The sequence below is a fragment of the Haplochromis burtoni genome, unplaced genomic scaffold, assembly GCF_018398535.1.
Source record: "Haplochromis burtoni strain Fernald_Lab_line unplaced genomic scaffold, NCSU_Asbu1 Contig_36, whole genome shotgun sequence".
In the NCBI taxonomy this organism is placed as follows: domain Eukaryota; kingdom Metazoa; phylum Chordata; class Actinopteri; order Cichliformes; family Cichlidae; genus Haplochromis; species Haplochromis burtoni.
This window is the reverse complement of record NW_024582397.1, coordinates 305,966-327,765: the sequence shown is the minus strand read 5'-3', so window position 1 is coordinate 327,765 and position 21,800 is coordinate 305,966. Positions and strand designations below refer to the sequence as shown.

At 39.8% G+C, this 21,800-nt stretch overlaps 1 protein-coding gene across 8 annotated transcripts in view; it reads right to left on the bottom strand.

Annotated features, from left to right (window-relative positions):
* Positions 1-2,138: 2,138 nt before the first annotated feature.
* Positions 2,139-21,800, bottom strand: part of stard13b (StAR-related lipid transfer (START) domain containing 13b) — a 60,979-nt gene continuing 41,317 nt past the window's right edge. For 5 of the 8 annotated variants that reach the window (XM_042219643.1, XM_005926445.2, XM_005926446.2 and 2 more), the window contains 13 exons: positions 11,551-11,622; positions 10,393-10,474; positions 8,029-8,092; positions 5,928-7,291; positions 5,660-5,830; positions 5,282-5,441; positions 4,995-5,193; positions 4,695-4,908; positions 4,148-4,262; positions 3,816-4,037; positions 3,503-3,720; positions 3,220-3,396; positions 2,139-3,078 (listed from right to left, as the gene is read on the bottom strand). In XM_042219643.1, coding sequence (XP_042075577.1) covers positions 2,961-3,078; positions 3,220-3,396; positions 3,503-3,720; positions 3,816-4,037; positions 4,148-4,262; positions 4,695-4,908; positions 4,995-5,193; positions 5,282-5,441; positions 5,660-5,830; positions 5,928-7,291; positions 8,029-8,092; positions 10,393-10,474; positions 11,551-11,622 — 3,176 coding nt within the window. In that variant the 3' untranslated portion in view covers positions 2,139-2,960. The other 3 variants (XM_005926450.3, XM_042219644.1, XM_042219645.1) reach the window with 3 other exon arrangements.

Genomic DNA, 21,800 nt, shown 5'->3' with positions numbered 1-21,800 from the left:
CAAACTATATTTACTGTATTCAGTGATGAGTTGGTACACCTGAATATAATACCTGACCAATGATATTATGCTCATATACCAGCTTGCTAAAGATACCTGTACTCCTATCAAAAACGAGAATTACCAAATAACTCACTGTTGCTTTTATTTACATATTCGTGAAAGGTTAATCAGCACTGCACATGTACACTTGTAAATGTCTGTATTGTAGCTGACACTTATTATTATCTTTCTCACAAAAATGTATGGTCGTTTCGTTATAGAGCGCCAGGTGTGGCATAGTTCATGAAAGACAAATGTGACCTTGGATAGTCTTTTATGCAAGGCAATATAAATTTAATTACATTAGGATGAATACTAATACTGAGACAGGGTTTCTCTTAACTTTCCTACTGAATTAGGGAGCAGTCGTCTTGTGGACACACAATCGAATGGACAGTGTAATTATACTATGCAGCATTTCTGCCACTCCCCCCCCTTAAATGTTTTATGAGACAATTAAGAGGGCTGACTTCTCCAATATCTTTTACATGCCCTTATTTCTCACAGAGTAATGACTAAAAGATACACTGTTAGGGCATTTTCCACTTATTTGTTTTTTTATAAAAGAAAGAAAAATGAATAGATAGATGTAATCCCATACATATAGATACATTTTAGAGAACGTTTCTGTGCACAAACATCTGTTTTGTTTGTTTGTTTTAAAAAAAGATAATAATCAAAAAATCAGTTTCCAGAATTTATATAAAACAGGCTGGCACTGACAGCTTGGGACAATTCTGTCAATCTTCCTTTCTGACAGTCGGAAGCTGAGCGTGCGTTTCAAGAGCTCATTAAACAGATTTGTGTCAGCATGGCTTCAAAAGAGTCGTGTCAGTTTTTACTGCTGTGCCTATCATGACTACCATTGTGTAATTTTGATGTATTTTGTGATAAACCACCGCAAAATGATCGACATTGTAATATTTGCCACCTGCGAATGAAATGTAGAAGTTTGTTGAATGACATTGTTTTTACTCACGTTTCTCGCGTTCTATTTTTCTCTTGCTACATCTTCGCATAGTGGCTTAGTTTGTAGAATGCATTGTATAAGGCATACATATATTCTATTTTATTTTTTCTAATGTTTTGTCTCTGCATATCAACGCGTCACTGAATCAATGTAACTGAGACACAAACACTGCTAGTGTTGAACTGAGATCAGTGAAGGAGGCTTGGTCTACACACACCAACGGCATGTACATAAATGGCATACAAAAACCTAGACTGCCATCAAAAATGTATTATATATGTATGGTGATATGTTCTCAACGTGCTAAAATAAATAAATGTACCGATGGCAAGATCATTAAGAGGAAAAATAAAAGCTGCCACTGTAAAAATCATTGGTAAAGATCATCAATCTGCAAATAGAGGAGCCATCTAGTGGCAGAAACTGACCGTTTTCCTAGTTTAACCCAAGTTACCATATATGTCTTGATGTATTCTCAATCATTCAGGTAAGTATGTCTGTGAAGGTTCTCAGTCATCCAGGTCATCGTAGTCAAAGGAGCTTGCAAAGAAAAGCGTCTGGACTTCAGGTAAGTAAATCTCCAAAAGTTGATTCTGTTCATCTGGACATAGCGGTTTCAGTGGGAGAAACGTTTCGTCACTCATCCAAGTTACTTCTTCAGTCTCAGCTGACTGCAGGTTTCCCCAATCTTATAAACAGTACATTTGCAAGTTACCATATAGTTACCATGTAGTTTGGAAGAAAAAAGCCAGAGAATAATAAAACAGTCTTTATTAGCTTTTTCAACCACTATTGAGGTGGCATTAGAAAAGCAATCAATTTCAGATAAGCTATCCTCTGTGCACTATTTCGAGTCACATGAGTTTTGTAAAAAGCCAGCAGAGGTCGCTCTCATTCCAAATCAGAGTGAAGTGTATTTTCTTGCTAGGTGTATGAACTTTTGTATTTTAAATATTTAAGTATTTTTAAATGAGAATTTCTGACACCTCTTAAATGTCTGCAACAAGTTCTTAGCTTCTTTTGAGGATTAATCGAGTTCACATACTCCCAAAAATACTGTTTAAATTTTTACTTATTTTTAGAATCAGATAATACAATTAGGAATCAGCACACAAAGCATTTCATCATTTTCATGGTTTTATTTTTTTTTTAAAAAGAAATTTTTGGACCTGACTGCACAATCCAGTACCCTAAAGCAGGTATGATCAAGTCAAACCTTAAGTCACCTTCTTCACAACCACTGAAGGTCAACGTTTATTACAGTTACATCCATTTCAAAATGGCAATAAAGGAGCAAAGTAAAACCAGCTTACAATTTTGTACCATGTGTTTGACAGAACGGTTCACACAGAAAAATGAATTAATATATGGAAAATTAACATATGTACTCATTACCCCTTCATATATATATATGTATATATATACACATATATATACATATATACAAAATATACATTCTATTTAATTTACAGTATATTCACACACACACACACACAGACACACATATATACACTTGAGTGTACATCATAATAATTATAGCTTTAAATCTGAAACAAACAAATATATGCTTCCCAGAAGCATTTCAGAGCTCGAATGTCCTAGACATTGTAGAAACAATAATACAATAATATTATTAAAGATAATTATTATAACATACAGTTTTAGAAACATGAAGGTAAATAAAATAGTCATAAATGTCAATGATATTGGCAGGATAATTAATTTCCCAATGAAGAATTATGCTCAGCACCTATAAGATGTCCTCTTTTAAAATTGTGCAATTTCAGAGGAGCCATAAGTTATTATCAGAGCATTTTGCATTCAGACAAACAAACAATAAACTGTGCTTTCGTTCTGGAGCCCCGTCTCTACTTTTTGTGGCTGTTAGCAATGACTCAAAGGCTCAATGTTGATCTCAAGGCTGAGCAGACACAAGCAGCAAAGAATTTCAGATTTTGGTCTCTGGGCCGTCTGTGATTAGTGGCTGAAAGGAGTTGCGGATTCGGGCAGCTTCTGCAGCACAAAGGTGGCCGAAGGCTTTGTTGTACCAGTCTGGAGTCCGTCCCCTGAAATCAAATCACTATATTCAATATACTATAGCATACATCACAAAATATTTAGAAATGCAGCTCAAACCATAAGAGAACAACTTTTCTTTATAGCACTTTCTAAAAGAATCTTGTGTAAAAGCTCATTGTAGGACTTACTTCATGTCCACTCTGCAGATGTGAGTTAGTCTGGACTTTCCTGAGCCACAGGGCTCTAATAGGTAGTTAGACTCCAGGACTATAGCCCTTATCCCTCCTAAAGGAGGACAGTCTTCGTGCTCTATAGACACAGAAACCAGGGAGCAAGCACCTTTGGGCAAGTCTGTCCTCCATGACCTTGAATGCACAGAAAGAGACTGATTATGGTATCTAAAGAAATACAATTTGAGCTATTCCCAAAATAAGAGATCATATGGTGCGCTGAGTTTTCTTAAGCACTCACCTAAGAACTACAAAGTCCCTGCTGGGATGAGGGGGCATGCGACTCAGGACATACTGAAACACTTCTGTTTGCCTGTCCAGTGTCTCGCACACTTTCCACTGAAGGAGGTCCATATCCCACAGGTGGCGCTCTCGCAGCACCCGGTTCAACACCACAGATGGCGGCGCTTCCACCTCGACAGACACTTTCCAACGTCTCAAAGGGTTGCCATCTCCCACCTGGATCACACACATAAGACACAAAAAGGATTGTTTTCATGTACCACTATCTTTGAAATAAAGATAGTGGTTTAAGTTTAGGTTAGAAAACTAACCTTCTTATAATAGAGCTCTGTGTTATCAGAGCTGCTGCACGACACCCAGTATTTGGATTTTTCCCGGGCCTCTTTGAGCAGGTTCTGAAGTCTCCCCTCCAAAAGTGTTTGGTATGTTCCATCCTCATCTTCCGACTGCTTGCACAGCTCGTCAATTGTTGGTGCATGCAAATCAGCCTCCACGTAGGAATTACGCGACTGAGTAACCATCTCATGAGGGATCTAATGGGTGCATAAAAGCATAAGGTAAGGCTCACAGCAAATAAAAACAAGACTAGATACTGCATCCAGGCTTTAAATTCTTACTCCATAATAAACACAGGTTCTCGTACCTCAAAGAGGCGGTTGCACTCTATGATCATGTGAGCGAGGCCCTGTGCCGCTGCTAAATTCTCATTCAGATCCTTCTGGTCTGGTCTGCCAGTAGCATACTTCTTATGCATGGCCCTGGAGATTATATGAGGAGAGAAAACCTATTAGGCCAGCAGGGACTTCAGGTCAACATCCCCACAAGAAACAGTATATAAACCCTTCTTCCGCTCTGCAGGAAACCGCTTTGATCTCTTTAGCAACAATTTCAACTTGCTAAATTAGAGAGCTTTGCTTTGTTTGTACACAGCATGATCTCATAAAACATTAAGCTTTAACTGGGGTAAAACTGGCCCAGAAAGAGCGTTATCTACTGCACCCCTGAGGGATGAGTAAAATCTGTAACCCACTTTATAGCGATCTTTATGGAGCTGTGGGGAAGATAATCATGCAGGAGTTAATGTATGCATGTCTTCATCATTATTTTTGTAAACACAGAATGGCAGGTAATGTTACCCAAAACCACAGACACCAAGTTAAGTGTAACACAAGAAAAAAAGAAAACAATACCTTGGTGATAGATTGTCCTTCTTCATTTTGTTGAGATGGAAGAGGGACGGAGCCAGGCACACAGCAATATTCATAGGTGTCATCTGGTTCTCCGCCACAGAGGAAGTGACATCACTAAGGAAACAGAGCAGCGTCTGCAGTACCTCTCGATTTTCATCAGACATCAACATGATGGCGGCCTGGACAGCTTGCAATCTTTGGTCCTTTGGTACATCTGCACAGGTGAATAGAAGGATTAGAACACAACATTTGTGCTTTGCAGAGGTAGTGATGACAGATAAAAATGCAGTCTTTACTTACACTGGTAAATATGGAGGAAGGTCTCTCCCAGCTTGCTGGTGAGTAGGGGCTCAGGTAAATCCCTGAAGAATTGCTTCACCATATCAGCCACATCATAGGCAGACTGATCCTCATAATTTACATTTTCTGGAGAACTTTCATTCATCTGCCTCAGAGCTTGGATTCGAGACTTCACGCCTGATTTACGAAAAAGACCCACCTGGAAGCAAAACAGTTATATCACATAAACTTCATATATGAAAATGAAAGGCATGTGCAGTGTGAGAGTATCGTGTGCTGTCACTGACCTGGTCAAGACACTGACTCCTCAAGTACCGCAGGGCCTGCTGCAGGCCGAGGGGCAAGGGCTGTCCTGAACGCTGCACATGCACAATGAGAGGAACTCCAAACACATTCTTATCCTTATAATCTGGTACCTTCATTCTCTTCATAAATTTTGGCACAGACCTAGGAGAGACATTAGCACATGTTTTAAAAAATTCTCTTTAGACTAAAGAAAGATGATGGCAATGAAGGACGCCAATACAGTATATCAGGATTTGGACAAATACATACATAAAGAATACTGATGACTGAGAGTGATTATCAGTTCAAAGAACTGTAATAAAATACAAATTGAAAATAGGAATCAAACATAAGTAGTTGGGAGAATATGTTAGACTTACCAAGTCCAGCCATGTTTATTGGTCAGGGAATACTTCTCCATGATTGCAGTCAAACGCAACAGTGAAAACTTTTGTAACAAACTCAGCTGGCCTGCTGATTGGTTTGTGATCTGCAGGGATGCTCTTGAGTGACTTAGACGATTAGATATCTGAAAGCTGGGCCATCTTAACCTAATGCCAAAAGAGATTAAAAAAGCAAAGAAAATAGAGTAAACTTTTATTCATCTTAACATACTCTTACTGCTTAGTTCCATCAGTTCAGTCTTACCTATTAGGTCTTGTGAGTGATGCACCTACACCGGAGTCCCTCCTTTCCCTGAGCCTTGTAGATTCTGTCTCTGTAAGTGATACTTTGTCTCTGTCTCCATCACTAGGCACGATCTGGCTTTCCGTGACAGAATTTCCCTCAAAGTCCAATGTAATCTGACTAGAGGACTGAAGCCCTGCTGTATCATCCTTCCCGTCATCGATCTGTACTATCCCCTCGCCTCCAGGTAACACATTTTTTGACCAGTGGTCCACTATCTGTTGTAGACCATTGACATGCAGTAAGATATCATCCAGGTGTGGAAACAGATCCTCTTTCTCCAGGTCTATCAGGTCTCCAGTGCTGGCATACAGATGCGAGCCAGGAACATTATCGTACACACTGATGCGGCTACCTCTGGAAGAGGACTGGGTGGCAGGCCGTGTTTCCTTTCTGCATGAAATTAAAGGGGAGTCCAGGTGCATGCTGCCAGTGTGCCAGTTAATTGAGGCGCCACCAGTTGGGGACAGGCTCTCTATGGACAATGCTTTGGGGAAGGTTCCTGGCTTGTGGTCTTTGGGAATGTGGACCACGAGGTTTTCATAAGAGCAAAATTCATTTCTACGATTTTGTTCTGCAACTTTATTCATTTGGGATCCTGAGAAGATGTCCATGTCCTCCAAATACATGCCACTGCGTTTATGGTCAACACGGTGAGGCTTACGCTCTTTTAGGCTGGGTGTGCTGACAGTGCTGCCACCAGAATGGCTGCTACCCTCACTACTGGAGTGGGACGGCAGAATTTTATTGCATGGTGGTTCCAGAGCTCTACCATCTCCATTTATTATGTCTTCACACCTCAATTTCTTCAGGGCCTGGGCCTCCTGCTGCAGCACAGGAGAGCTGATTACCAGCGTCTTATGGCCTTTTCCCAGAGTACCTCGGGAGCTCAGTGTATCCATACGCTTTAGTAACTCCTTGGCACGAGAGTGGGTTGTTTTGCTGTGCTTGTCAGATGGTGAATTGAAGTGAGCAAATTCTTTGGGGATGTGAGGCATTGTGAGAGAAGTTGAGTCTGGCATTGCTGCAGTGTCTGAGCAGGTGTGGTTAGAACAATCAGAGTCCTCTGTGCTGAGGCCCCGATGACCGCTGCCTCCGCTGCTCTCGCTGTGCAAAGAAGAGACCTCTGGCTCACTGAGGTCTGTCAGAACACTCTCGCTGCTGGTGGTAGTTCTCAGAGGCACACCATCTCTGGAGAGCTCACCCTCTCTGTGATTTCCCAGCAGACTGTCAATGTCCTGTAACCTGGACCAACGCCGGCTGCTCCACTCAAAGGTCCATTTGTCACTAATAGCAAACAGATCGTCTTCATCAGAGTCTTCACTCTGGGAAAAGAAAGATTATTTTACACTAATTATTCTGGCAGATATAACTGCAACTGCTGCTATTTAGGTCTCATGAAAGTTACTGCAGTAGTAAATAACTATCCACTGAAATAACAATAACAATCAAAAAGACCATGGATGCAGAAACACTCCACAAAGGATAATTTGCATATTTTACCTCTTTGTACTGTGTGTGTGAAAAATTTTTCACTGGAAGCTAAAACGTGTGTACTATCACACAAAATCTATAGCACAAAGGATAGCTACAGGCAATAAAAGGAAAATGTGTTTGCAAAGGACTAATACCATTATGCAACCAGCCAAGAAAAGGCTACATTCCAGTGCGCAAACAAATAAGAAGTAATAACTGTGAATGTAATAATAGTTGTATATAAAGATAAAGTTAGGTTCTATTTGTGCTGAAGCATGTATTAACATTTCTTTTCAACATCTTAAAAATTACTGATAACTACTGTGGTATTAGACTCAAAGATTTTTTTTTTCTATTAAGAGCTACAAACCAAGAATAACAGCTCAAAGCAGTCCAGACTATGTGGAGAGTCGCACACAAAAGGCTATTGTTGTGGCAAAAATAAATATATTACCAATTGAGTCACAAAGTGTTTTAAAAATATATCTCTTCAAGGAGGATGCTGTTTTTTCCCCAAATCCAAAATGCATTTAATGTTATATTATACTTGTCACAACTGTAAAAGTAAAAAGACTTTAACACTTACTTTCTTCTTTGGAAGATTCACGTCAAGTTTCATAGAGGCACACTTATTTAAAGTGTGGAGTCGCCTGAAAGAAAAACAGCCTTAGGATGAAAAGCTGTTCCAAGCAAACAAAAGAAAGCAGCAGTAGTAATCAACACCAGATGAGCAGACTAGAAAAAGATCCACTTCTGTTTGTTGTTTAAGTGTTAATCTGATCAGTGTCTGTTTGGATGCAGAGCCAGACCCAGTGGGAAACTGAATTTATCCATATAATAGTACCCTAAACCTAATGAACACCGGTAATTGTCAGTTGCTCTGTTCTCTAAGTGATAGTGGCTTGAAGGGCTGCCTGTAGCAGTCTGACAAACGTGAACTTTAGTTCAACTTTGCCTAATCAAATTCATTCAAAATTTTCCCCTGTACGTGCTAACATATAGGTCTTAAATGTGATCTTCAACTTAGCATGGTGATTTAGAAAGACTGTCCTTAACATGAAGCATAGACAATATAGCTGTAGGTTTTGCATTTATCATAATCTATTTATAAATACTGATGTACATTTCCTTAACGTAGATTTATAAAAAGAAACAGTGAATGCTTTCAGTATCTCTAATAAACATCACGAACTAAGGCTTTGAGCGTATCCTTAGTGATTACAGTTTATAGGAGTCTGTGGGTGTGCCTACTGGAATTTACAGTACACTGTACAACGGCAGTAAGAGCTGAAAATGAACCAACCGCTGCAGATGGAAAAAATGACGACATAAGAAAACACACTCCCGCTAAACTGAGTGTTGGCTTTAGACAAAGAAACAAATGTGCGGTAAGATAATTACAAGCTTTAACAGCTCCACATACTGCTAACAGGCTTTTTTTAACCGACTGACAGTATTGTTCTGTGTCAGTAAAAGGCCTCTAACCATTCTCCAGTGTTACAGAAGGGGTTAGTTAAACAAGACGTTCCCATGATTGTTACTGTAGATAGTGGAGCACTGAAGAGGGGGATCTCTAAGCTGGGGGCCCTTTATTTTGCAGGCCAGAAGAGCTTTGAATGTGGTTACTATAAAAAGGAGGCTGCTTAGTGAAGGATCAGAGAAGCAACTCACACACATAAAATAACTATCTGCTTCAGTTCAATCACAAGATGAAGGCCGCTGTTTATTTTTGCACACATGCCTGTGGTGGCAAAACTGATAATAAAGCCATCCTAATGTTACCATAGAGATGGAGGAACGTCGTGGACAACAATCACGTTAGAGGTGGAACTGTTTCCAATTGTGTTGTATTTATCCCGTGGCTAGTTTGGAATTCAGATGAGTTGCTTTAGGGTTGTTTAGAGTCACAGCATATTGAGCTGTGCAAGGCACCCCTCACGTTCCTTCTGCTTTCCTCTTGGGATGGTTGCTATAGTTACAGTGGTAGCCTGAGTGCTGTTTGCATCTTGGCTTGAAAAAGTATATGCGTTGTCTCACCCTACAAGAACGTTATGTATAACCACCAGTTGTTGGCTTAGTGTACGTTTTTAGTCACTCTCTGGCAAACTAGGAAATCATATACAGTATTTATGCATAGTTGGGTTAGATGAACAGCAGAAGAGTCTCATCAGTGCTCTTGCAAGTGAAGGATTTAATAAAGCTGCAAGAGGCATAAAATGTGGAAAAGGCCAAAAAAATTTAAAAATAGCCGTATCCTCTTGCAGTGCTAAAAATAGGTCAATGATCCGATCTGACTTCAAAAAAGTCAATCACACTATTGGACAACCATATCCTTCCACTTGATGTTGTTCTAATTTATGCTAGCCAAAGTCTCCAATCCCAGGCTAAGTGTTCTAAAGCCTGGAAACTCTCTTATCTCTCAGATTACTTATAAACAACAAGAAGGACATCAGGTTAATATAGAAGTATTTTATCCAATGCGGCCAAAGAGCATGTTGCTTACACCAACTTTAAACCAAAATTTTCATTTTGTCCATTTGGGGACCACCATATCTGTGCAACCTGGTGAAGGTCTGTAAGCGGTGATTTAATAAATGAAATAATAAACATAACTCCAAGTGGGGAAAAAACTTCATAGTAAGCTACTTTCAGCTGATCGCTGCCACAAGGGGTCCCCACAGTGGGTAGCTTCATGTTTGATTTGGCAGAGTTTTAAGCTGAATGCCCTTCCTGACACGATCCCAAAGGGGATAACCAACGAGTTTATGTAATAACAGTTGTATAAATACAGGATTTGTGTCTGCAGCTTTTAGCTTTTTAAACTTTTTTCACATCATTCCATGGAAGTTGTGCTTCCATGCCAAACTTCACAGGGCCTTTAACATAGCTCCACTTCAGTGTTTGCAACTTTATTTCAAAGATTAGCTATAAATATCTGACATGACATTACCTGCACAGAGGTTCCACAAGATCTTTGTCCAAAAAATCATGATCTCTTTTCACAGGAGTAATGTCAATGGGAAACTGCGAATCTGGAATAAAAAGAATAAAAGTTGGAGAAAGAAGCAGTGTTCAAATTCCTCCCTGACATTTTAGCAGTGTTCTTGGATATGATGAATGGAAAGAGAGATGGGGAAAACACATTCTTTCCAGAACTACATTGAAAGCTGGGAGACCATTAAACTTGTTTTGTATGTGATGCTAATGAGCAGAGACAGAATTTGTTCAAATAACAGCGTTCAGGCTTGTGAGCATTACGTCTTGCCCTGGGTATGGGCTTCCTCTTACATAACTTAAGAGGATGAATCTAACATTCCACTGCATTCATGTCAAGTTGTCGAATTCTTATAAAAAGCAGAGGTTGCTCGGTCTGATTTTAAAGTTGGGCGAATATTCTGTTAAACTGTATTCTGGACTTAAAAAAATGGCAAAAGCTTCAAGCACTGGGATAATTTCTAATACACAATCCCAATATCATACTAAAATTATGTTAACTTATTATTCACTCAAACAGCAATGTCTGCATTCATTGCCAAAGTCCACATACTATCTACAAACTGTCAGAAAACAAATATATTGCACCACAGCACATCAGAAGTCTGGCCACAGCGCAGAGATCTGAGGGAGTATAGCTACCTTAAGCTCTGATAAAACCCAGTTCGTCCCATGACTTTAGTCTTTAAGCACAGAAGACATGTTTATGTAGTAATCGTAGCTTGGAAAGATTAGACTTTAAAAGCAGCTGAATTTTCCACTTGTGTTGCTGTGTCTAGGGATCTGACTGCGGTCCAAGCTCCAAGGCTTCCTGAGAATAGTGGTGTAAATGAGGCGCACTATGCAGCTCATGAATACATGGTTTTGTGTACAGTGTTGGGGGCAGACCAGATAACACTGTGTACCATTATTCACTCATCAGCTTTCAAGTCCATGTTCAATCAAAAACACTGTTCTATTTAGGAACAGATGTAAAATTTAAAAAAGCCATTTTTAGTTCCTTACAGAAGCCTTTTATTGCTGTTCTACTTTGTTAACCCTTTTCCCTTCAATGTCAACATTTCAACCCTTTGGTTATGTGTGAATGTGTGGAGGAGTTTTTTTGTTTTTTTACCTTCAAAGAGCTGAGCATACTGGGGAAATCCTGCTGCCCGCAGCCAATCACACGCCTCTTTCGCCTCAATTTCTGAAATACAAGAAATTTTATTGTTTGAGATAAAAAGTGAAATATAGTCACATTACATGAGTTAGTTTTCATTTTGACAAAGAAACTGGGCTTTCAAGTGAAACCAAAACCAAGCCTGCGCCTTTTTCCAACACGCACAACAGACTTAAGATTGGACAGACAGCAGATCTGGGTAAATCCAGAGATACTATTATGTATAAAACAAACAGTGACAAAATGTAAATAGGGTAAAAGGATCCTTATCAGCACTCTGTCTCTTTAATAGAGTCCGAGCAAAGCAAACAAGTAGAGTTTGTGATAATTGATCCCTCCAGTCATGATCATAAACTGGTCCCGGTGACCTGCAGAGTGAGACGTCTGCAGAGCTGCTGATGACAAGGAGAGGAAACAGACCATTGGCGCCTTTCCATTAATGCTAATAGAGCTGGGTGACATTTACCGCCTACACAAGACATGCTGTCTGACACACCAGTGCTACAGTAAATAGGTTGCGTTACATTAGGAGAGGAAATGTAAAACTGTAGTCAATAAACATCAGAATTTATAAGAATGTGTTAGGAGAAATAATGCAGGATTATTATAGCTTTTTTATGTTAAAAAAGGCCTACTTGTCCTCATTGAAGAAGATTATTTGCTGTTTATTGCAGTTTCCTATAAAAACATTTTTCTTAAGGTTTTTAAACTTCTGGTTGTTCTGAAAAATGCTTTTTGTTTTACTGTTTGTCTCACGATAATTAACAAACTGATCCAAAGACTAATTTATAACAAAAATTCTTAAAGTTAAAAAAAAAACAAAACACATAACCAAACAATGCCTTACATCATGGTGAGTCACTCCACAGGTACATTTTAAGCATTAGAAACCTAACTGACTCTGTGGTAAATTATTTTACATAAAACATATGAAGCACGGATTTTATATCTACCTAAATCTATTTATTAAACAGCTCTTACCAGTTTCGGGGTGGGTTTTTTGTTGTTATTGTTCAAAAACCTTTCCACAATTTGAAGAAGAATGCAGACAGTAAATATTAATTCCAGAATAATCGTGCATAAACTGCGCCAGCGGCTGACAAACAATTCTCCCATTACATCTGAAGTCTTATTTCCAAGCCCTATCTGAGCCTGACAAAATACGACTGAAACATAAAACACCATCATTCATCACACTATACTTCATAATTACAGCAGTTGTATTGTTTAACTGAATATACAGCTATCGGACGTTTTTCCAGATATAATCCTGAACTCACCTGTGCTGCTTTACTTGTTTTCCATCCAGAAATCTATAAAAAGTGACTTTGGTCATGCAACTGAATAAATATTAACAGTTCCCTCTGTCCTTGGATGATAGAAAAGGTCTGCTGTTTACCCCCTTAACCAGCAGTTAAGTCAACATGTGTAGGCGTCCAGGAGCCACTCTGCTCTGTTCCCACCTGTATCAGCAGGAGCTAAAGGTTTTCTAAACAGCTAGCCTTCCCTCTTAGGGGGATAATATCAGGCCTGTATAATTCAACTGTAGCTCATAGTGAGAGCGCTGCCAGGTCCTCTTGTGTCCCACAGCCACAGGTTGGACCACTGGGAGCAAGTAACATGAGCTGGGAATTCCTCTCTGTTTGGCATTCTGTAACACGATACTGAGACATTCTGTCCTCTCATCCTCTCTCTAAGGAAATCTCTTGTGGATAAAAGGCTGGATGGGCATGATGCCAAAAATGAGAACTTGTGTTTTCCCTCCACAACCCACATCTTTAAACCTGTGTACAGTATAAAATTACAGTTTCACAAAGAGATGAAACCCAGTTTGGCTGTGACACAATGGCTCTGAATGTTAAAAGCTGTGCACAACAAATGGCATCTGTGGCAACCGAGGGCGTCCTTCCTTTACCATTCTCTTTGTGCAACATTACCAAAAATATATTTTTAAAAAACCCAGCTGTTATGTAATTCATTGCATGGATATGACGTGACAAAATGCCCTACAGAAAACCTAGTTTAGATACAGAATGAGGTGGGTAGTCCCACAGTCTCATCCCAAACTTTTGATAAATATTGATTGGCAACAACATGAGCAAAAACTTTTCAGGTTTTTATTTTGTTTTGTCCTGAGCCTTTATAATCTTCTTCCTTTCATACTCTTTTGTAAAACAATCTAAAATAAAAAGAACAAATTCATTCATTCAGTCTTATTGTGAATAATAAGTAATTATCGTCAGTGAAGCATCCGTCTTAATAATATGCCTACTCTCCGAAACACTTCAAACTACCACTGTAGTTTCCTGCCAGTAACAAATTATCATGTACTCACGGGATGTTTTCATCATACAGCCAGAGTGGTTCATATATCCATCAAATCATAAGAGTGTCTCTCAGCATGTCAGAGCATCTTCATTCCCACGCCGAGCCACATTCCTGCTCTCTCTCCCTGCCTGAACACAGCTTCCAGTTGGAACTCAGATCCACAGTTCCTTCTTTCCCTTTCTCTTTCCGTCTACCCCCAACTACCATGTGCCTGTCCCAACACTAAATCTCTCCTTCAACCCACCCCTTTCTGTGGCAGACTTGTGAACATTCACCCCCGTCTTCTTCCCCTTCAGCTCCTACTGCCCGACCCTCCTATCCAGCTCTGCCCACGACAACTCTTTTATACCCCACTCAGCAGATTTTTTGGCAAACATCTAAGCTATAACCAACAGAGGAGATTGCCTCTGAATCCTTGGACTCTCTTGTATTTCAATAATTAAAAATTAAGAATTTCCTACAATTTCCTAAAAGATGTTTCTCTACTCTCACTCAGTTTTCTGTCCAGATTACACGAGGTCAGCTTTTACAGTTTTTTTCTCGAAACTTCATCCAAGAAGTGTTAAAAGTGATGTGGGAAAAGTTTAACTTAAACAAACAAAAGGGAAGAACGTTTTTTACAGACTCCAGATGTTGTTACAGCGGGTCAATGAAATGGAAAAAACGTAGGCAGCTGAACTCTGGGAAAACCATGACATAAACTGTCAGCAATCAGCAGCAGTGAATCATGCTGAGCCCCTCGGCTCACAAGACTCTGCGCTAACATCATCCTAACAGTAATATATGTCAATCTGTTTCAACTCTATGTCTGAAACAAAACAAATACACTCAAAGTCATCTGATATGGTGAGAGTGTAGTTTCAAGTAAATAAATGCATAAAGAACACGATTTTTTAAAAATAAAATCTTTAAATAAAATATATTTTGACACAAACACACGTTTAAAAAAAGCAAAAAGTCAACTCAATTTACCTTAGAGTTCAATGTAAATCTTTTAAAGTGAAAGAATCAAATAAGCAAATGTTTTTATAAATCAAATCCAGAAGGACACTGGGGCCGGATTGGCTGTACAATACATCAATAGCCTAATTTTACATTATACTGATTAAATCCCCATAATTATGATTTATGAGGAAAACCTATTGGTTTAATATGCGGATAAAGCCACTTTAAAATGATCAGGGTTTTCCATGGCTCTGCGATTACGTAAGGATATCATATCCATCCATAATTTCCTATCATGTGAGTAGAATTCCAGATGTACTCCACTTGCCCTCTGCCTGCCTCGCTGTGACACTTCTGCCATTTCCTCTCCTGGTCTAATGGGGCCAGGACTGGGTATAAAGCTTCAAGCACAGACAGAATGGCAGAGTCCCTCCACTTTAGTTACCTCAATAAATCATTTAACAGCAAAGACACTAAGAGCATGGCAGAACTTTAAAACGCTCAAACAAATGGTTTAATTTACTATCTGTGTATGCCCACACAAATGTGCCTCCTCCATACTTCGGTGCCACAAAATGAATCAGCCAGATGACTCAGACTGTAACTGAGTACTGAGACTGTCTATAGGAACACCTGGAGAATGATAAACAGAACCAGCAATATGGAAAAAAAAGATTCCACTAGAAGGTGTCGTCATCCTGGGAAGCCTAGAGGTGAAGCCTCTCTTCTCCTTTATGATGCTAATTGCATACAGACACCCACTCACTGTGAGGAGTCAGCTAAGGCTAGACAGACAGCCAGGGGAAACACACTGCCCTTCTCCTAGTCTGCAACAAAACCGCAACATCTGATGTTTCATGCTGAAAATAGCCTTACATTCCTTCTGTCTCACAGCTTATAATTGTGTACAGGGGAGCAAAGAGGAAGCGCAAAAGAAGAGAACAGAAGAGTTCAAGGAAATGCTTGCAATTCACAAGGTGGATTAATAGTGTGCTGCCCCATGCAATTCACCTAATGCCGTGGGAATAAAGCCTTCCTATTTCAAAAGAAGGTCTTAATTAACAAAGCTCTACATGTCCCTCAGACTCCAATATCCTCAGCACAATATGCCACAGCGAAACAGGAGGTGCCACTGCTTAACATCACAACTGCCTTTCAGTTTATAACATTCACATTATCACTGATAAACTACCAAGATAGTGAAATAAAGAATACTAGTCAAATTCAAGAGACTTTGTTTCTCTCGTATTGAGTGACAACAGAGTACCTTTGCAGATTTGACTTTGTTCTTGATTGGCACATGAGCTAGATGGCTCCACAGGCCAAGTAATTACAGAGAGCCAATGTTGAATCATCCAGGGACCTCCACCCCCTCATTTGATCCTGTGGGGCACACAGGGGACCTGTTATCCTGTGGTCGACACAGGATGCAGGTTTAAAATGATCAGCTTTTGGCTGTGTTGCTAAGACACCAAGGCAAAATGTCCCCAAATACAAATGAGCTGTGCAAATCTTGGGCCAACTTCTGCCCTGTGGTCCACACTGACCTGTGGAGAGATCCTTTCATTGGCCGACAGGTCTCCAGTAACAAAGTGGATAAAGAAAATCTCGGTGCCTCCTGAAGAACAGAGACTTTAGGACAATCACAGTGTGAGCCCAGAAAAACCTGGTGCCAAGGCGGCATTAGCATTCTGAACCCGTGTAAGTGCAAGGTTTCACAATTAAATCTTAGATCCACAGACCAACCTTTTAATCTATCATCATCATTTGGACTTTAATTCTTTTCTTTGTCTGTTAAAAGTTATAAACCTTAGCATTTTTAATGGCTGAAATCTACCTTTCATTTCTCAGCAGACACACACACACACACAAACTCACAGCAAGCACTTATTGATTAAATAGTAAAATGAGTAAATAACATAACAACGTGAGCTAGGGATCTGCTGCTGTTGACCATTGCCAAAGCCTGCTGGGTCAAAAGTCATCTGGGCTGTGTTTTTCTCTTGAGGTCCTGTATTGAATTTAAACAAGAGCAGCACAGCTGTGGTAACACTCTCCTTCACCTCTGAAGGACACCCAGAGAGAAGATTCTTTCATCTTCAGGGGAAACAACCCATCAGCTCGTTTTCTTTCACCATTCATATTGCCTTTTGTCTAGAAATAGGCATTAGAGCTTTTTCAGCATTCACAAGCTAGTAATGATAATACAATGCACAGTGACAACAATTAAATACCAAGACGCTAACACATACGCTCATTCCTGTGCAGTGTTGGTCAGCAGTAGGTTTAAAAAACAACAACAACAAAAAAAAACCTTTAGTAAAATTCCAGCTTGAAAATCATGCGGGAATGGCACGATTCATGATAATCCAAACATTGCTAAACTCTAGTAAATAACTACAAATGGTTTCTAAAAGCAAATATCAGTTTATGTTCCAAGTCAACAGTCAGAAAGAAAAGGGAAAGCTTTCAAAATCACTCTCTTGTGCTGCCACAAACAGCCTTTCCATGGAGGATTTACAGATGATCCCAGGCACAAACTGTAAACTGATAGCCATTCCTGCTGGCTGGGAGTCAGAGCCAGAAGACAAATAACTGGGTATGATGCTGGGGCCACGTGGCTTCTGAGCAAGCCAAGGCTTCAAAGTTCAAACCATCAGCTCTACAGTGTTTTCAGGCAGGCTGTTACAGTGTCTCACATTCACTTGGTTTCGAGAAAACGTTCTAACAATCACATGTTGAATCCCTGGGGTTGCTTTGCAAATAGCAAAAACTGAGGTTAGTGTCAAGTGTACTTCTGCTTCACAGACAGGTGTTCTGCTTCCTCCCCTTTGGTCACACTACAGGATACTTTGGCACATGGCTTCAAACTGACACTTAAACAGAAGTGTCTTTTACTACAGAAGGGACCTCTGACCCCAAACTCTAGAAAGGATGGTAATTTCCAGATCCCCATGTACCTCCACTTTACTGCCAACAGCTCTGAATAGAGGAGAAATCAATCAGTCGAGCTTTCTGTGAAATACATACGCAGCAACTTCCAAGAGACAATGTGAAAGCTAAACACTTCCAGACACTGAACTGAAGCCACGTTCCCACACATGTTAAAGTGTTCTGAAAACTATCGTGGAGGCCCTTTTCTTAAGGATTTGCTTTCTTTTGTGATAAAAGTATCAGCTTTGGCTTTTGCTGATTTCCTTCTTCATGCAGGCAAAAGTCCCTGAAACCCTGGACTATTTCCTCAACCCACAGTGATCTTTATAGATTAATCATTGCTCTAGTTTTCAGATGAAATTATTCACTCTATCAACAGATAAGTAACACAGTGCAAGATTAATAACATGGGCAGGGCAGTAATAACATGCACCAAGGAGTTGCTATCTGCTCTCATAAATTTTCCTTTTTCAAAACTGTGGGTTTTTTTTTTTAAAGCCAACATAGGAAGCATAGCTTGTTGAAACAGATCCTAGAGAGCTATTGTACCTGTGGACATATGTGCTCCCTGCAGTCCTGATGTAAGGCCTGCAATCCTATCAGACTTACGGTGAGCTCCACTTTCTCTTCACTAACATCTCCTTGGAGCTGTCTGCTACCTCCCCTCTTTCTTTTTCTTTTCCCTCTCTCAGCAAGATTCCTGTCAGGGCTTTTCTAGTTGACTCCCTCCTCCTCGTCTTTTATGGCAGCTCTGTTACAGTTAGCTCCTACAGTTTCCCATGTGGCCATGTAGTTAAATGTAACACTTTAGTCCTACAAACAAACTAAACAAGTTCTTATACAGTAGGTCTTTGATGCATCTGCATTCGAAGTCCATACATCTTGTCTTTTATGTGAAATTCTATAGGGTGCATGCCTTGATTCTCCATTCTCTTTGATAGTCTACGTAAACACTACAATTTGGTTTTCCAGTGAAGAAGAATTACTAATTGCTAAGAATTACTGACAAACTCTCAGGCAGCTCAGGTGAAATCTTGACAGTAACATGAAAATAGAATTACTGGAAGCTTTATGACACATGTTTCTAATGTTGTGGCACCCACATAGATAAAAAAAAATAAAAAATCAGATGCTAATTAGTATAAATGTCTTGATGCATGCTCAATCATCCAGTTAAGGAAATCCCAAAATGCTCCAGGTGATCCAGAAGAGAAGAAGGACAACTGCTGCCTAAGTGAAAACCCTTAGTGAGCCCTTATGAGTCAGGAGTATCGGAACACCTGAGGCACATTTTCTCTGTGATTTTCAAACCCCAAAACACGCTGCACCAAAAATTGGTTCACCCCAAGGATCCAGTTGCCTGGCACAAACAGAGTAATATTGTGTACGCCATTAAGTGCCAGGAGAATTACTGTGATTAATACATCGGGGAAACCAACAACCTCTGGCTAAGCGGATGGCACAACACAGAAGCACTAAGCAACCAGTGGCCACTCTCAATGGTGAGGATGTACACATCCTGGACAGGGAGGAACGCTGGTTTGAGCGGGGAGTCAGGGAGGCCCTTTTTCGTGAAAAGAGAAAGAGCATCTCTGAATCAAGGAGGGGGCCTAAGGGTACATCTTTCACATTGCAGCCATTCCTCAACTCTCTGTGAATGCTTCCCATGACCATTGATCAATGCTTGTGACAATTTGCATATTAATGATCAAGAAACTGACCTCACAGCCCATTTTTCATCAGTGGTGCTAGTTTCAGTCATTATGCAAATGTACTGTTTATAAGATTGGGGAAACCTGCAGTCAGCTGAGACTGAAGAAGTCACTTGAATGAGTGACGAAACGTTTCCCCCCACTGAAAAGGCTACATCTAGATGAACAGAATCAACTTTTTGAGATAATTAGTATAAACTAACACATCCTGTGTAGTTTATGAGTGAAGTAATGAGTAAAGACAAAAATAGAAAGGAAAAAAACATCCTGAAGAAATCCTTCTGAAGTCAGATCCTGCAGAGCTCTATTAGGTCCTCCTTCCTCTCATTTGGAAAGGTTCCCAGAGGGCACTATGGAGGGTTCCCTCCTTCTCTGGGAATGGCCTGGGAGAGTCAGAGGGTAGAGAGAGGGCCAATGTCAGAGCACGGGCCCCATACCGTGAGAAAGCCCTCGCAGGACCTCCACAATAAAAGCATGGAGCATCCGTTGGGATGCTGGTCCTAATTAACAACTTCAAAGTGAGTGGCTACAAGATTTCCTCAGGAGCTTGATGTACTCATGAAACAGACTTGTGAGTGGCAGCACAGAGGATCATACTGTCAGCACAACTTTTGTGTATGACGAGGTACAGCTTTGGTTTACCAGTACTGCCAGCCACCCATAGAGTTAAGTGACTGTTCTGCTCTATTAGAGCATTTGTACTCTTACCCACAGAACAATAACTTAAAAATGTAAAACCACTTCTCATCTGTGCCCGTCGGCGTCTGGGCTGAACAGCCTATAAAGAGGAGAGACGGCGGCTGAATGTCTGTGACCTGGATGTGCGCTGCCTTTACACTTCTGTCATTTTTTTCCAGCTATGACTTGTAATGCACATTTCTACCACAAGAGGTCAGTCAAGTGTTAAACTCTGGGACTTGGAGCACTGTGTTTTAATCACCAATTATTTTGGACTATATAATACATAGTTATCTATATTTTTTTATTTCACATCCATACAAAATACATTTATATATAAGCAAATGTGGAAATTTAAGGTCAGACCCCTAAAGGCACTGACTATATAATCTCTTTTCTAACCAAGACCAAGCCAAAATAAATCTACTATTCACTGTAAAAACAGTACAGCATTTTTTTATGGCATGTGGAATATAAAACATCTGAGCAGTTTTCCAAAGCACTTCTGTTAATATGTGACTTTGTGTTCCTGTTACAGTGCAGCCAAGGCATTTCTTCAATCTGCACCTAGTAAATGATTAGCTCCACACATGTGGCAGCTGTCAGCCTCAACTGATTCACACACAGGAGAAGGAGTTTGCAAAGAGTATGTGAGCTCTTTGCTCTTTGCCAAATACAGGCAAAAAGTGGGAATCTGCAAAAGAGCTTTATGAATGTGATGTTTGCTTTACTTGTTAGAGGTTGGTTGGAGTGAGCCAGTTTGCTCCTGAGAGTTACAAGATTCTTAACCATTTGTTTTTCCCCCTCTGTTTTTTAGTCAACAGAGCAAGAAATTTCCACCAACTAACAAACTGTACACAGTACATTTTGACCTTAGGAACAGTGGGATCTACAACAAGAACCATGTAGAGCTATAGTTTAAATAGCTCTGTTATTCAAGTGTATATGTGCTCTATTATTTAACACTCAAATAATATCTGAAATAAAATGTGTACGCCTGATGTTTTCATTGAAATTCAGACCTTTTTCCATTTGCCAGTTCAACAAAGGCGGATTGGGAGACAAAAATCTGAAACAAGGGTTGTTTAAACAATGTTGAACACTAACAATCTATTTATCTTTACACTTTTTAAACAGGTATTAGGAAGAAAGTCTTTGAGGGGGGAAAAAGCTTTTTGGTTTCGTAGATGTAAATGGCAAAACAGGATTTACAATAAAAAGTATAACAACTGGAACATTAATTTTCTAAAATTCTTAACCTTTTTGAGTACCATCCTAGCTTGCATACACCCTGGAAAGAACAGGCAGCACATTGTCCTCAAATGTTCACACCCACAGCAATACAGAGAATAAAAACCACATTGGCACGTGACCAAACTCATATACATACATACATATATCTACATCTTAACTACTATGTTTAACTATCACACAGATTTCAACACACTTTTCGGTAAACGGGAAGTTATACAATACGTCCAACACCACATGACAGTCAGTTAGCAGCTTTTGACTATCGCAGCCAATTAAAATGTGAAAAAGGAAGAACTTTTTAAAGTCTTTTTAAGACTCTTTGCTTACATCCTGAATTTTCTATTTTTCCTCAGC